This window comes from Geotrypetes seraphini, chromosome 1 (assembly GCF_902459505.1).
Source record: "Geotrypetes seraphini chromosome 1, aGeoSer1.1, whole genome shotgun sequence".
NCBI classification, from domain to species: Eukaryota; Metazoa; Chordata; class Amphibia; order Gymnophiona; family Dermophiidae; genus Geotrypetes; species Geotrypetes seraphini.
In genome coordinates this window covers 39,118,260-39,135,543 of record NC_047084.1, presented here as the reverse complement: position 1 = coordinate 39,135,543, position 17,284 = coordinate 39,118,260, and the positions used below count along the sequence as shown (strand labels likewise).

The following is a 17,284-nucleotide window of genomic DNA, read 5'->3' as shown; positions in this document are numbered from 1 at the left end:
CGGCCTTCCTCAGGTCTCACAACCTCCAGGTGTTCCCCTACTTGGACGATTGGTTGGTGAAAGCAACTACGTCGCCACTCATCACACCATCTCTTTCCTCCATCTCTTGGGGTTCGAGATCAACTACCCCAAGTCGCATCTGCTTCCCACACAGCGACTTCAGTTCATCGGAGCAGTTCTCGACACCACTCTGATGAGGGCGTTTCTCCCCTCCGACCGACACCGGACCCTGCTCCACCTCTGTCGTCAGGTGCTCCTTCATCACACCATCCCAGCTCGACAGATGATAGTCCTCTTGGGCCACATGGCCTCGACGGTCCATGTACTTCCTCTGGCGCGACTCCACCTCAGGACACCTCAGTGGACTCTAGCCAACCAATGGTCACAGACCACGGATCCTCTTTCTCATCCCATCTCTGTGACATCGTCTCTTCAGCAATCTCTTCAATGGTGGTTGAACTCCTCCAATCTTTCCAGGGGTCTACTCCTTCATCTACCCCCTCACTCCATGATCATAACAACGGATGCCTCCCCCTATGCGTGGGGAGCTCACCTAGGAGACCTACGCACCCAGGGACTCTGGACCCCTCAGGAGCGTCAACATCACATCAATTTCCTGGAACTCAGAGCCATGTTCTATGCTCTCAAGGCCTTCCAGCACCTTCTCTGCCCTCAGGTCCTTCTCCTGTGCACAGACAATCAAGTCGCCATGTACTACATAAACAAGCAAGGCGGCACCGGATCTCGCCTCCTCTGTCAGGAGGCTCTCTGCATCTGGACCTGGGCCACAGACCACAGTCTCTTCCTCAAGGCTGTCTACATCCAGGGCGAACAGAACTCCCTGGCCGACAATCTCAGCCGCATCCTTCAACCTCACGAGTGGACTCTGGACCCTCCAACACTCCTCTCCATCTTTGCTCGCTGGGGCACTCCACAGGTGGACCTCTTTGCAGATCCTCACAACCATCAGCTGCCCCAGTTCTGTTCCAGACTCTTCTCTCCTCACCGTCTGGCCCCGGATGCATTCCTGCTCGACTGGACGGATCGGTTCCTCTATGCCTTTCCTCCACTCCCTCTGATGTTGCGGACGCTATACAAACTCCGCATGGACAAGGCCACCATGATTCTCATCGCCCCTCGGTGGCCTCGACAACACTGGTTCTCCCTTCTGCTTCAGCTCAGCTCCAGGGAGCCCATTCCTCTTCCTGTGTTTCCTACTCTACTTACACAGCAGCATCAGTCTCTACTACATCCCAATCTGTCTTCGCTCCACCTGACAGCTTGGTTTCTCTCGGGCTGACCTCTCCAGAGAATCTGTCTCAGCCTGTTCGTCGCATTTTGGAGGCCTCCAGGAAACCGGCCACTCTTCAATATTACCATCAGAAGTGAACCCGGTTTTCCTCTTGGTGTCTCCTGCATCATCACGATCCCACCTCATTGGCGGTGGAAACTGTACTGGACTATTTGCTCTCTCTGTCCGATGCTGGCCTCAAGTCTACCTCAATCAGAGTCCACCTCAGTGCCATCACTGCATTTCATGAGCCTATCCTCGGAAAACCTCTCACGGCTCATCCTCTGGTTTCCTGGTTCATGAAAGGCCTCTTCCATGTCAAACCACCTCTGAATCCTCCTCCTGTCGTCTGGGACCTAAATGTGGTTTTATCAGCCCTCATGAAACCTCCTTTTGAGCCTCTTGCCACGACTTCGCTCAAACTTCTAACTTGGAAGGTGCTTTTCCTCATTGCCATCACCTCTGCCAGGAGGGTTAGTGAGCTGCATGCACTGGTCGCCGATCCACCGTTCACTGTTTTTCACCATGACAAGGTGGTTCTGCGTACCCACCCTAAATTCCTTCCCAAGGTGGTCTCGGCTTTTCACCTCAACCAGTCCATTGTGTTGCCGGTCTTTTTCCCTAAACCCCATTCTCATCCTGGGGAACAGGCGTTGCACATGCTGGATTGTAAGCGTGCCCTTGCATACTACCTTGACCGTACCAGGGCTCACCGCTCATCTCCTCAGCTCTTTCTGACCTTCGATCCTAACCGTCTAGGTCGTCCTGTCTCTAAACGGACGCTTTCCAACTGGCTTGCTGCCTGCATTGCGTTCTGTTATGCTCGGGCCGGTCTCTCACTGGAAGGTGCTGTCACGGCCCACAGGGTCAGAGCTATGGCTGCTTCTGTGGCTTTCCTCCGTTCCACGCCCATCGAGGAAATCTGCAAGGCTGCCACTTGGTCCTCAGTTCACACGTTCACTACTCACTACTGTCTGGATACCTTCTCCAGACGGGATGGACACTTCGGCCAATCTGTGTTACAAAATTTATTTTCCTAATGGCCAACCATCCCTCCTCCCTCTCTGTTAGCTTGGAGGTCACCCATGCGTTAAGAATATGCTGCCTGCTTGTCCTGGGATAAAGCACAGTTACTTACCGTAACAGGTGTTATCCAGGGACAGCAGGCAGATATTCTTACGTCCCACCCTCCTCCCCGGGTTGGCTTCTTAGCTGGCTTATCTTAACTGGGGACCACGCACTCCTCCGTCGGGCAGGAAGGCACTCGCGCATGCGCGGTGCGGCCAACTAGAACTTTCTAGTTAAAAAGGTCCGTACCGGGGCTCCGTCGGTGACGTCACCCATGCGTTAAGAATATCTGCCTGCTGTCCCTGGATAACACCTGTTACGGTAAGTAACTGTGCTTTCTGAACGCCTATTCTGTGAATCATGCACAGCCTTTGGACGTCTAACTTTCAATTATTGCTTGTTAAAGTTGTTAAATGTGCTTATTATTCATTGCCCCAGGTACATTAGATAGATTATGAGCCCACTGGGACAGACAGGGAAAACTGCTTGAGTACCTGAATAAATGCATGTAAATCGTTCTGAGCTTCCCTGGGAGAATGGTATAAAAAAATGAATAAATAAATCTATTTGGATGCCTAAGTTGTTGGATGTCCACATTGTGGACATCTAACTTTAGGCATCCTATATGGAATTTGCCCCTCAGTGCTCCAGGCCGCAATAGAAACCTCTACTGTGGCTTAGTTAAAGAGGGGTGAGGGAGTGGGATCTCTTCTTTACTGGGTGATGGTTTTTGTTAATATATAGCGGTGAACTGGTGTTCTAGAAGATTTGCATGGCTGCTGGCTTTTCCTAGGCAGAGCTAATTCAGTTTGAGTTCTTGGACTTTATGCTGTTATGATACTGTAAGCATCTCAGTTACCATTTGCAGGTTTTGTGTACTTCACACAGTGGCAGTGAAAACAGAATTTGATGGGGGAGTGAAAAAAGGAGAAGGGAAAATTTTGGTAGGAGGCCCCATGGTTATACAAATATTTATATAAAGGTGACCCGTCAATTGAGCGCAGGACAAAAGTGTGCTGACAAAGACGCACTGACAATCGCGCACAGGACATATGCGTGCCGCTGGTCCCGCCACTTTGAACCCATTATGTTAGCGCTGTGAGGGGAGTAACCCCCCCCACTACATGTATGAGTCCTTGTGTTCCCGTTGGGGGATGTGGGGGGGGATCTCCCCCACTACACTGAAAACTCCCGAACTCCAAAAACTTAATAGAAAACGGAAGTTTTAAGTGTACTTGGGGGGGGTTCACCCCTCCAAACCACCCCCAACGGGAGAGCAAGTACTTCTACATCAGGGGTCTCAAAGTCCCTCCTTGAGGGCCACAATCCTGTCAGGTTTTCAGGATTTCCCCAATGAATATGCATGAGATCTATGTGCATGCACTGCTTTCTATGCATATTCATTGGGGAAATCCTGAAAACCCGACTGGATTGCGGCCCTCAAGGAGGAACTTTGAGATCCTACATATACTAGGGGGCTTACCCCCCTCACATTACCAGTTTAAAGTGACGAGACTGGCAGCATGCATACGCCTTGAGCGCAATTGTCGGCCTGCCAATGTCTGGCGTGCTTTAGTTACGGAACTTATATAAATGCACAATGAATTTCTGCAAATAGCCCTACACCAGACATGGTCAACTCCGGTCCTCAAGGGCTAGAATCCAATCAGGTTTTCAGGATTTCTCCAATGAATATGCATTGAAAACAGTGCAAGCAAATAGATCTCATGCATATTCATTGGGGAAATCCTGAAAACCCGATTGGATCTGGCCCTCGTGGACCGGAGTTGTCCATATCTGCCCTACACGCCACTTGAGCCACTGAGTGCAGAAGATGTCTGTGCCATCAGATGATGTCTCTCACAAATGTGACTGGTTGAATAAACGTGGTCTCCACAGTAAATCCACAGGAATGGAGACATTTGCAACTGGTTTACCGCAGGAATGGGAACAAGACCTTTCACTGCTCCACGGGAATGGGGACAAGACCTTTTACCGCCCCATGGGAGCGGTGAAAAGTCTTGCTCCTGTGGTAAAAAAAATTGTGCCCATGTCAGACTCGGCATCTGCTCCCCCAGATTCTCTTGCGCCTATTTTACCTTCAGGAGCCAGCCATGCCATGATGAAGACAGAAGGAACCCAAAACCAAAGCCTGAGACCAATGTGATTTGAAGAATAAAATTACCAGACAACATAAGGTGGAAAAAAATAAATTTATTTTATTTGGTGATTAGAATATTTCAGATATGAAATATATCCTGAGGTCCGCAAAGCCCAGGCTGTGCTTCTTTATCTTCCAGCTGGCTTAGGGCTCTCCCTCTGACCAGGGAGTAGTTGCCCTCCCCTAAAAGTATTCCTGCCATGTGTGACTGAATTATTCTATTAGCTTGATTTTTCTATGTAGCATTCTGTAGTAATTTGGTTTGTTAAGTTTTCACAATAGTGGAGGGGATATTTGTGAAAGAGAGGGGAGAAAGGGGTTTTGTTGATCCTTGTGTTTATAAAATGACAATTGTACAGAATGTTGTCTCTTTTTATACTTTAATAAAATAAGTTCAATATAAAATCATAACTATTCGAGGCTTGTGCGGATGGGTTCTGACAGTTTGCAGGGCAAGGATGGGGACTGAGCTCACAGGGTAGGGGTAGGGATGGGGACTTAGCTCAAGGGGATGGGGCAGGGACGGTGATAAATTTTCCCCCATGTCATTCTCTAGCTGATTTGTCATGTTGACTATGGAGAGTCCACTTTACAGGTAGACAGCTCTGCTTTGTTTTATATGTTGGGAACTGTTTTGTGTTCTCATACTGCATGAAACAATGGAATTGGATTTGAAAATGCATTCTTAGGTTTGGTTTTTGTTACCAGTGGAGAGAAGTATGTTGGATTTTCCACAACATGTGTCACCTAACAAAGATGTGCGGACAGCAAGCACAGAAGCTGACAAACGACTCGCTGATTTTGATGTCGAGATGAGCATGAGAGAAGACATATTTCATCGGGTTCTTCATTTTCAGGTATGTACCAAATAGATCAACCATAATGAACCTCCAAATTGCTGTTTCCAGCTTTGAGACCTCTCACTAAGTTTATTTTATTTTATTGGGAGTAGCATGTAATCTCTGCCCAGAAGCTGGAATACTGCTAAAGGCGGTTTCCAAAAGTGCATCTCACTTTATTCATTCATTGCTGTTGGAAGGCCAGTGGAGAGCTTACTAATGTGTTAAAATGATCACATTCATCTTGCAGTTTTTTCCAGAGCACAGCACCCATGAATATACAGTTTCACATCTGTTCTTTATACTCATCAAGTTTTTATGAAATATTGAATGACAAGGGATATTTTCAGATGCAGTGTGGGGATCACATATACTTTAAAAACATCTGTTTGCAAAGATATAGTTATAGAATACTGTGATAAATCAGCAGAAGTGTGCATACTTTTTGGTGTGCCCAGTTATGCCAGGTCTTTGGCAGGTGCAAATGGGCCCACCTAAATGCGGCACTTAACGTATATACTCAAATATAAACCCATGGTCCAAAAATGGGGGTCTCGGTTTATATTCAGGTCCTCAAGTCTACGCGCTCCACCTCCCACAGATCTGCCTTAAGCCCTGGTGGTCCAGCAGTGAACTGGGACAGAAGCAAGCCTTCCCGCGTCCTGTCCCAGCCAGATGTTAACCACCCTGCTTCCCTCCCACCTTCTGAACCTGTTGCAGGCCTCCTGTGGCCCTGCCTTAAGCCCTGGTGGTCCAGCGGTGGGCCAGGACAGAAGCAATCCTTCCTGCGTCTTGTACCGGCCAACTCTTAACCACCCCGCTTCTCTCCCGCCTCCCCATACCTTTTGAACCCTAGTGGTCTAGCAGTGAAGCGGGGCATGAGTGATTTTTCTTTGCTCCTGCCCTGTGCGGAGCACCGATCAGAAATGGCTGCGCAAGTTCCCAGGGCAGTCTCGCGACTTCTCACAGTCTTAAGAGACTGCCCACGGAACTTCCTCAGCCATTTCTGATCGTGGCTTCGCACGGGGCAAGAACAAAGAAAAATCACTCATGCCCCGCTTCACTGCTAGACCAGCATGGTTCAAAAAGTATGTTAGATAGGGTGATTAACAGTTGGGACAGGACGTGGGAAGGATCGTTCCTGTCCCGACTCACCGCTGGACCACCAGGGCTTAAGGGAGGTCTGCAGTGGGCATCTGAGTATGGGTGCAAAGCTGGGCAGGAAGGGAATGAGGGCTGGGTGCAAGGCAGGGCAATTGAATATAAACCCCCTGGTTTATATTCGAGTGAACCTTTTTTCCCCTTTCTGGGTGGGTGGAAAGGTTAACTCATTTTATAATCGGATTGGTTTATATTTAAGTATATACGCTAAGGGGCTCATAATCGAAAGAGAAAAACGTCCAAAAAGCGGCCTAAGTCGGCAAAAATGTCCAAGAGCCAATAATAAAACCGGGTTTTGGATGTATTTCTAAACGACCTAGGCCTTCATAGTGCCGCTCAACATCCAAAGCTAAACGGGGCATTTTGGGAGGTGTGTCGAGGGCGGGAGTTGGGCGGGATGTGGGCCGGCTTAGACTTAGTCGTTCAGCATGTATAACCGAAAGTTTAACAACAGAGCCTAGATGGAACTTGGACGTTGTGACTTAGACCATGTAAAACATGGTCTAAGTCACAAAACCCCACCTAAACTCACCAGATAAGCACTGAAAACACATAACACAGACCCCCACACACTACCCCAGTGATCACCAACCCCCTCCCCATAAAAATTTTATTCACAACTTTAAATTTCAGCCTCCAGACCATCATCACCTGGCCGTCTGGCATAGGAAAGCCTGGTTGTCCAGCCCAGAGGCAGCTTAAGTCGTCTTGGGGGTGGGTTAGGGACCCATGGAGAGGAGGCCCCATGCCCATAGGCCCCTGTAATCACTGCATTGATACTTAAACATGTGCACTGCCCTATACACTCCCAAAACCCTTTTTGACTGACATATAAGTGGCTCCTGCAGCCATAAGGGCTATTGGGGTGGTAGATAAGTGGGTCTAGGGGATTCTGGAGGTGGTTTGGGGGGCTCACCATCACCTATAAGGGAGCTGTAATGAGGAGAAGTCATGGCGCCCTTTTTGTGAAGTTCACAGCAGTGCCCTGTAAGGTACCCCACTATTTAGGTGGCATGTCTGGGTCTTTGCAGACCCTTCCCACGTCCAACAGGGCTTGTTCTAGGCATTTTGGACTTGGACGAAAGGTTGGACGGAAATGTGGTATAAAGATAGACGATTTAGTGGCTTTGACGATCAGATCGACAGGACGTATAATTAGACGATTTTCGAAAGTAAAAAAAAGTTGGACGTATCTTTCGAAAATGTGTCTTAGGCTCTTTTTAACTTTGGATGACTTGCAAGATGGATGTAAACAGACTTAGACGTCCCTTTCGATTATGCCCCTCCACGTGTATAATTTAAAATGGTACATGAAAGTGGGAGACTTACCTGTTTCTCACCCGCACTCTGCCCACATGAATTCCTCTTTGCATTTACACGCTAAAGTTGTTGTGTACATATATTGTAGAATACTGCTGTGTGCATACCTCATACTTCTGCTTAGATGTGTACAGTATACATACGTACTAGGAAATATTTGCGTTCATATGTTATAGAATACTAACTTGAGGCACCCTGTGAAGAATGATCTTGTTACTGGTATATTCTTTCCAGTTGTGCGCATGTCCTGGTTTCATGGTGCCCTATCCATTTCTTTAGCTAGCTGCTTCTTTTACAATGACTTTTGCTTTAAAGTCAATCATTCTGCTCCCCATATAACCCCAAAATTATGCTGAGTGTATTTTTTTCCACAGTTAATGTTTTGTAATTGATTGTGTTGTTGTTGTTGACTGGTGAAGAAGCTTTTTCCCAGTGTGAATTTCATTGAATCAACATGTTCATGGCTCTTCTACAGTCTAAATGGTAGTGGATGCAAATAAATTAGGAATAAATGAAAATCAAAGGAGAACCATATGAAGCACTGAATTAGTATGCCAGACCTGTCTCTTGCTGGCTCAAAGCTGTAAAGATTTGGGTGGCCTCTGTTTGGCATCAAAGATTTATTGACATTAGAATAAACATCCTGATAACTAACATTCATTGACAGATCGGCTTGAGTGTTCCAAATAAAGTTCAAGCATTTGAAGGGCTACAGAATTGCACGTGCACCGTCATCCTCACTCGCCAGATGCGGTTCAATCAGAGAAGGGGAGAGGCTCGTTAATTTGGCTTGTCTGTTAAACAAAATTATAGAAAATTTTAAGTTCTTGTTGTAAATCCAGCATCTTTTATGCTGTCTACTTCCACTAAATAATTGAAAAGCGCTTAAAAAAAACCAAAACATGACAGAGAGACTCTCACCTGTGGCACTAACATATGATACTGTGCTGTTTGGCACTATGATGAGAGCTAAAAGCCAAATATCATCCCATAATAATAAACTTCTATTTATTATGATAGGGGTTGCCATACAGCTTATTCTAAGGAATTGGAAAAACTGGGATAGACTGAACTATTCCTTTTGGTGGGAGTCTCTCTGTCATGTTTTTAAGATGGAACGTAATATGGCCATACATCAGGGATATTATAAGAAGTTTCTGAAGATTTGGGAGCCATTGACAAAATTTTGCAAAGTGATTGCTGATTATGCCCTTTGGTCGTACACGTCCAGGGTGGGTGGGGGGAGGGGGGTTGGAATGTATTTTTCAATTCTCAATTAGAGTGTAGTTCTTAGATATAATTATGGGGGGGTGATAATCTTTTTGTCTTAGATTATAATTGTAATTGTATTTAAGTGCTTTTATAGAATTATATGATTGTATTTTATTTTGCACTTACTTATGGCTTTAAAATGAATAAAGAAATTAAAAAAAAAAAAAAAAGAAAAGAGCTTGTAGGTTAAAAAAAGAAACGGTACAAAACAAAAACAAAGGTTAATAAGTGACAACTGAAAATAGTTGGATGCCAGGGGGTAGCATAATTATTTCCTGTTTTATTTTTTTGTTAACTCTCTGCTGTACATTCAACACATCACCTCAGTCCAGTTCAACCAATTTTCTCTGCCAAAATGTTGTTGTATAGATTTCTAAATATATAATGCATTACTATGCATGCACAGGAGATAAAAATAACTTATTTACTTCCTTAAGATCTTTTATAAGGATCCTTTTGTTTTTTTCCAGCATAAGCAGAGATCTTTTGTCGTATGTTTTTTATATTATAACAGTTGCTCTTCTTTCTATTTACTTACACTAATATTTTAAAATAGGATTAAAAGCCATTGATACTTACCCCCTCTTCTATTAAACTGCGCTAGCAGTTTTTAGTGCAGAGAGCCACGCTGAATGGCCTGCACTGCTCCCGATGCTCATAGGAACTCTGTGAGCATCGGGAGCAGCGCGACTCCCCGCGCTAGAAACTGCTAGCACACTTTAATAGAAGAGGCCCTTAGTGTAGCATTTTAGTACACGTACTGATCTGAAGAAAACAAAATTGTTTGTGGTTTGTAATTATGTTTTATTGTGGCAACATGATGATTATGCAAACTTCTTTTCCAGTGTAAAAGCAAGCATGTTTTCTTCCTTGACCTGTATGGTGTTTCTCTTTGATAATGGAGTTGAAGACCTGCAGTCCAATGTTAATATTCCAATGGACCTGCAAGCCCCCATAGCCAGTTAGGATTTCACCATATATATATGTGTGTGTGTGTGTATATACTGTGTGTGTACCAGCCCACCGCGGACCACCAGATCTTACCACAAGCCTAGCAAAGGCATGTAACAGATTTGGGACGGAGGGGGGGGGGGGGGTCAGTGCTGACCCGAATATAAACCGACACCCCCATTTTTGAATCCCAAAAATCTCAGTTTATATTCGAGTATAAACAGTAAGTGCTGTTGAATATAACCGGTTAACCCTGAACAAACGATTTAACCAGCCAAGAGCTGTTCCTGGTCGGTTAAATTATTTTGAATATTGACCTGTAACTTGATACATAAGACTTTTCCAAGGTCATGAAGAGCCTAAGAGGGGGAAAAAGGTATTTGAATTTTAGCTTCTCTGCATCTTGGCCTGCTGCTCTAACCAATAGGCCAGTGCTTCCCAGCCTTCATGCCAACACACCTGATTGGGTTCCACAGGAAAAAGTCAGTATTGCCTGATGCTCATGTCTAGACAAGCTCATGGGCTCTATACTCAGCACTTCATCTCAACAACAGACAGCAGCCGTGGCTCTTAAATGTACAGGAGATTCTCTCTAAGCATGTGTGTCTACACATGGCTTTTTTCTTCTTTAATGCAGCATATACCCCAGAGATTGCGAATTTACAACTAGCATGTATCATAGGTCAAGGGGATCTGGGCCCTGACTTGTACAGCAAACACATTGCAAAAGGTATCTTCACTCCTCCTAAGTCATTTCTTTTGAGCCCTTCAGCTTTTGGTGGGACTTTGTGTTTCTCTAGCTTTTCTTTTGATTGTATGAATCCTCTGCCAAGTCAACACTTCATGCAGGCCAGTGTGCCTTGAGCTTGAAAAGGTTGTGAAATACTACATTTGGTCACTTTTTAACTTGGTAAGAACAGATTTACTTTGGTCTTTATTTCTGTCAGAAATATATTTCTATTCATTACATTACATTACATTACATTAGTGATTTCTATTCCGCTTGTACCTTGCGGTTCAAAGCGGATTACATAAGAAGAAGCTGGACATTTCCAGGAGGGTACATGACATTTAGGGTAAGACATAGTTACAGAATGAGTATAGACTTGGTAACATTGGATGAGAGCAGTTATATTACATTACATATCAAATCTTTTTCCGGTTTTTGGTCGGTTGAGGATTTGGTGTCAGGGAGTGGGTAACCTGGTCGGTGTATGTGGAAGAGGAGATTAGGTGTTATGAATATGCTTTTTGAAAAGTAGCGTTTTGAGTTCTTTGCGGAATGCTTTGAAGTCAGATGTTGAGGTTAATAATCTGGTTATGGAGGGTTCGAGTTTTGCTGCATGCGTTGCTATGAGGTTATCGTAAAGCTTTTTACGATGAGTGCCGTTGAGTGGTGGGTATGAGAATGGTGTCAGTGTTCTTCTTATTCTGGGTGGAAGGTTCCGGTGTAGGCGATCGATTAGATAGGCAGGTGCTGTACCGTTGAGTACTTTGAAGATTAGACAGTATAGTTTGAATTGGATTCTGGCTCTGATCGGTAGCCAATGTGAGTCTAGGTAGGCGTTAGTTATGTGGTCATATTTTCCGAGGGAATAGATTAGTCTGAGAGCCGTGTTCTGAATGGTCTGTAGTTTTTTGATCATTTTTGTAGGGCATGGTAGATATAGGATATTGCAGTAGTCCACAAGTCCTAGTACCAGGGATTGAACAATGATCCTGTAGTGTTCTTTGTCGAAGAATTTCCTTATTTTTCGTAAGTTGCGCATTGTGAAGAATGCTTTTTGGGTAGTTTTGTTGATTTGAGTCTGCATAGTGCAGCATCTATCTATCAGCACTCCCAGGATTTTGAGGGAGGTCTGGATTGGGTATTTGGTAGTTTTGATTTCCAGGTCTGATATGGATGGGATTTTGTCCATTTCAAGCATTAAGAATTTGGTTTTATCCAAGTTTAGTTTTAATTTGTGGTTTGTCATCCATTTTTCTACTTCGTCCAGTATTGTTTCCAAGTGTCCAGTAGCGGAGTTGTCTTGGGTTTCGAAGGGGAGGAGGATAGTTATGTCGTCTGCGTAACTGAAGGATGTTACGTTTAGGTTGTCTAGAGTGGTACCAAGGGAAGAGATGTAGAGGTTGAATAGAATGGGCGAAAGTGGAGAGCCCTGAGGGACTCCACATGGATTAGACCATGTGTTGGATTTCGTGTCGTTTATCTTAACTCTGTAAGTTCTTGTTTTAAGGTATCCTTGGAACCAGTTGTACACCACCCCTGAGATCCCTATTGCGTCAAGTATCTGGAGTAGTATGGTATGATCCACTAGATCAAAGGCTGCGGAAAGATCTAGTTGGATAATTAGGATCCTGTGACCTTTACTGAGGTGTTGTCGGGCTATGTCCAGTAGTGTTGCTAGTAGAGTTTCCGTGCTGTGGTAAGATCTAAATCCTGATTGGGATGAGTGAAGTATATTGTGGTCTGCTAGGTAGTTAGAGAGGTATTGAGCCACGAGTCCTTCAATCAGCTTGACATAGAGTGGGATTGAAGCGATCGGTCTGTAGTTGGTAGGTGTGTCTACAGGGCCTTTTTGGTCTTTCAATATGGGTGTGATTATGATCTCTCCTAGATCTTGTGGGAATTGGCCTTCTATGAGAGTGCTTTGTATCCACTGCATGAGGCTGGTTTTGAATTTAGGGAAGGCATTTGTGAGTAGATACGATGGGCAGTTGTTCAATTCGCATGAGGTGTGGCTGTATTTTTTATATAGTCGGTTCAGTTCAGGCCATTGTAGAGTTGGGAAGGTGGTCCATGTTCTATCTGCTGTTATGGCTTCTTCTGTTGTGGGGGTAGTTATTAACTCGTTGAGTATGGTAGTTGAGTTATTGAAGGTAGTTCTGATTTTGATGATCTTGAGTTTGAAATGGTCAGCTATTCCCTTCAGCACCTTAAACCATAGTATTGCAGAGCATTTATTACCTTAGAGCAGTGGTTCTTAACCCTGTCCTGGGGACCCCCCAGCCAGTCGGGTTTTCAAGACATCCTTAATGAATTTGCAGATTTGCATACCTGTCACTTCCATTATATGCAAATCTCTCTCATGCATATTCATTAGGGATGTCTTGAAAACTCGACTGGTTGGGGGGTCCCCAGGACAGGGTTGAGAACCACTGCCTTAGAGCATAGTTAATAGCTCTATTTAATGCAAATTTGATTGGGAATAACATCTACTTTGTATTATTGTCTGCATCTATTGATGAGACAAAAACAAAGCTTTATCAAGGAGTTTCTTTAAGCATTTCCCTATAGAATGGGACTAGTTATACCATTTATCATTTCAGCAAACATGTGATCCTGAACACATACATCCTGAAGTGAAGCGATACATGGAAAAGTCTGTTCAAATGGGGAAGAGGAATGGCCTCCATCTTCCTAAAGAAGTACAGAATGTAAGTACCTATTTATGTGGAGGACCATTTTTGATAGGATGTCTAAGTCTAACTTTGGACGTCTCCTTCAAGATTTCTAAAAATCAGGGCAGCAAAATGACTCGAAATCGCAAGACATCCATTTTCTCAAAAATGGCCCATCTCTATGTCCTGGCCTTTAGGATGTCTACCTTTTTTGGCCATTTTCAAAAATCAAAATGTCCAAAACAAGCCCATTTTGACATTGCAGGAGCCAGCATTTTAATAGACTGGCCACACAGACATTCCAATAAAGCATTAAGGTACCATAGTTGGCGTTGCTGTGAACACATAAAGGGTGCCAGGTATGCATGTCACCCTAACCCCCTTATAGTGAAAGGTGAGTCCTCCAAAACTTCCCCAAAACCTGTACCCGCCTGTCTACCACCCCAATAGACCTTACAGCTTTATCACTTATATGGTGGGTTTTGATGGACTCATACTTTTCACCATAAATGTAGTGGGTAGGGTGGGATATGTGGTTCAATACACTGCCCCCAGTCTGTTCCACACAGCTATATGCTAATCTACTAAGATATATTGCTTTTAACACTTAACCCTCACTCACTTGTAAAGCAACCATGCCTGAGAAACTCCATAACCCCCTACTTGTACTGTTTCTCTGTTTCATTAAATTGTAAGCTCTACTGAGCAGTGATTTTCTTGCATGTTTTAAAGTACAGCGCTGCATACATCTAGCACTACTATAGAAATGATAAATAGGAGTAACTCTCTAACATACCACTCTTTCAGAAAATCACCCAAAACCCACCTATTCGACAAATTTACCTGATCCTCCAAATCTGCGCGACACCTACCTCATCTTACACATCTCTTCCTCCTACCCTATGCCACCTCATCACATAACTGTCTTTCTACCCCTCCCCAATTCTAATTGATGTTACCTTGCTGTCCTTACAGCACTTCTTGTTGTACACCGTCTTGAACTGAAAAGGTATGACAGGTTATAAATAAAGCTATTATTATATCTGCAGCTGTTACAGAGGCTGGTTATATACTGTTTCTTTCAAATCTTTGGGGGGTGGTAGGGGGTCAGTGACAACTGTGGGAGTGGAGGGGAGTAGTTTGGGTACCTTTTTGGCCCTTAGATGCTTTTAAAACAGGTCTTCCTCCGGACTTCTAAATGGCGTCTTGGGAAATGTTTGATTATCCCTACAAAATATCCAAATGCTAAGTCCACCCAAAACATGCCCCTTAACATTTAGACATCATGGAGGGTGAATGACCTGCAAGACTTCTAAAAACTTGGTTTCAAAAATAGGCATGTAGACATTTTGTTGAATAAAACATTCAAGTGCCAGTTCATGCCGTTATTTGGACATCTTTATTTTTTTTAAATGAGCACCATATGGTTTAATGAGAGACAGCATGACTTAAGACAGTGGTCTCTTAACGTGCAGTCCTGGAGCCACATGTGACCCCTGAATTCCTACTTTGTGGCCCTCAAACAGTTGGCTGAAATGCTCTTCAAATTCTGTATGTGGATTAATTTCAATCTTGCCCACTTGATATAATAACTGCAAACAATCTCTTAAGTGTGTTACTCAGGTGTCTCATTTATGGAATTTTCTACTTTTGACAATCAAAAATAAAGTGAGTTTTTAAAATATATCCTTGAAGTGTTGTAGAATCAATGTTATTATTTTTTAATGTTTAATACCTAGGCTGATTAAGCAGGTCAAGGCAGTTTACAAAATTAATAGTATGTGTAAACTTGAAATCTTTTGGTGGCCCTCTGTTTTCTTGTATTCACATTGTGGCCCTTTACAGGAAGCAAGTTGGAGACCACTGACTTAAGATCTTGAGCTATAAAAGGGGTTGTATGTGGGGAATAATACATGGGAGTATGTGCAAACCAAGCATATACTCCTTGGATGCATTAAAGCTCTGAAGACTGAATTCCATTACATCTTGTTTGTATCTGTTATTGTTTTGATTTTATATGTTTTGAATTGTATATTATGAGGGTCAATTGAAAAGTTACCAGCCTGACCAAGAAAAAGAGCAAGATTAGCATCACAGTTCTATAGCTGTGGACAAAGCTGAGTATTGTGCTGTGATAAAATTCCTTAATTTGAAGGGATAATCGCCTACTGAAAATCACAGTGTATGGTGATGTATCTCCTTCATTTTCAAAGGTGAAAGCATGGACTGCTAAGTTTAAACGTGGCCAGACATCCAGAAACAGCAACAACTGATGAAATGGTTGATGAAGTTCACTGAATTGTGATGAGTAGATCACCGATTGACCCTAAACGAGATAGCAGAGGCTGCTAGCATTTCATCAGAATGTGTACACATCATCTTACATGAATATTTAGGCATGAGGAAGTTGAGTGCATGATGGGTGCCACATTTGCTAACTGTTTCCCAAAAATGAATTTGATTGTACATTTTAAAAACTTGTCTTGAGCATTTTAAGTGCAATGAGAATGACTTATTGTGACGTTTTGTGATTGTGGATGAGACTAGAGTTCATCACTGTACTCCTGAGACAAAACAACAATCCAAACAATGGACTAAAAGAGATAAACCACTCTGAAGAAAGCAAAAACAGCTCTGTTAGCTAAAAAGGTGATGGTGACCATCTTTTGGGATTTCCATGGGATAATTTTTTTATGACTATCTGGAAAAGGGAAAAAACATTAATGACAAATACTATGCTGATTTATTACAATGTCTAAGCATCGAAATCAAGATGAAATGTTATCATTTAGCCAAGAAGAAAGTTCTCTTCCACCAGGATAACACACTGATTCAAACTAGAGAATGGTAACAATTCAAAAGCCGCACAATTTTTTCAAAAACTGCTATGGAAAAAATGAAATCCAACGAGCAATACCCAAGCAGTGAAATTCCAAACCATCGTGATTCTAAATATTTTTTTTAGCAGTTTCTTCAGGTATGCCTCCTCCAGCCTGAACACAGCTGAATGATTTCTTTTGGGCATATATATCATCATTGAATCTGCTTTTTTTTTTCTCATTATATTTTTAGTAAAGTGCTTTTGTGCTTTACACAATCATCAGTAGACATCTCCATAAAGAACCTGATAATTGTTTATTAGACAATCCAGTGGCATTGTCATATGATACTGTGTTGTTTGGTATGGCAATGAGAGCAAAAAGTCAGATTTCTTCAAATAATAACAAATTATTACTTATAATGACTGGGGTTGCCATTCAACAAATTACATACAATTGGAAAAACTGGAGTAGACTAAACTATACATTTTTGTGGAATTCCCTATGTCATATATATAAAATGGAAAGACATATTGCAATACAGTGAGGGTGTTTTAGAAAATTTCAAGATGTGTGGGAGCCATTAACAAAATATTGCAATGATTAAATGATTTTTTTCCCCCTTGATTTACAGGTTCAATTATGAAGGGGGAGGGGGGATAACTTTATTATTTTATTATTGTATATTGTACAATGTATTTGATTATATAACAGGAAGGGATGGGGAGGGTGGGAGTTAATAGAATTTTATGTGTACTCTTGATGATTATTAAGTGATATATTTATGATTTATTTGTTTTATTATATTGATGCACTTATTGTATGTTTGAAAATGAATAAATAATTAAAAAAAAAAGAAGAACCTGATAATAGATGGCTTAATGATCTAGTACTGAATGATATTAGCATTATGGAGATTAATTTTTCTCAACAGTATCATAGGTACAATACTACCAAAAGCCAGTTTCAAGCTTTGCACCAATTGATGGAAAGCAAAGAT

The 17,284-nt window shown here is 42.9% G+C and overlaps 1 protein-coding gene across 3 annotated transcripts in view; it reads left to right on the top strand.

The window, feature by feature from the left end:
- The window catches only part of NLN (neurolysin), a 158,465-nt gene that overhangs the window by 37,782 nt on the left and 103,399 nt on the right, over positions 1 to 17,284 (top strand). For all 3 annotated transcript variants that reach the window (XM_033930104.1, XM_033930086.1, XM_033930096.1), the window contains exons 3-4: positions 5,229 to 5,377; positions 13,394 to 13,501. In XM_033930104.1, the coding sequence (XP_033785995.1) occupies positions 5,229 to 5,377; positions 13,394 to 13,501 (257 nt within the window). The remainder of the gene's footprint in view (positions 1 to 5,228; positions 5,378 to 13,393; positions 13,502 to 17,284) is intronic.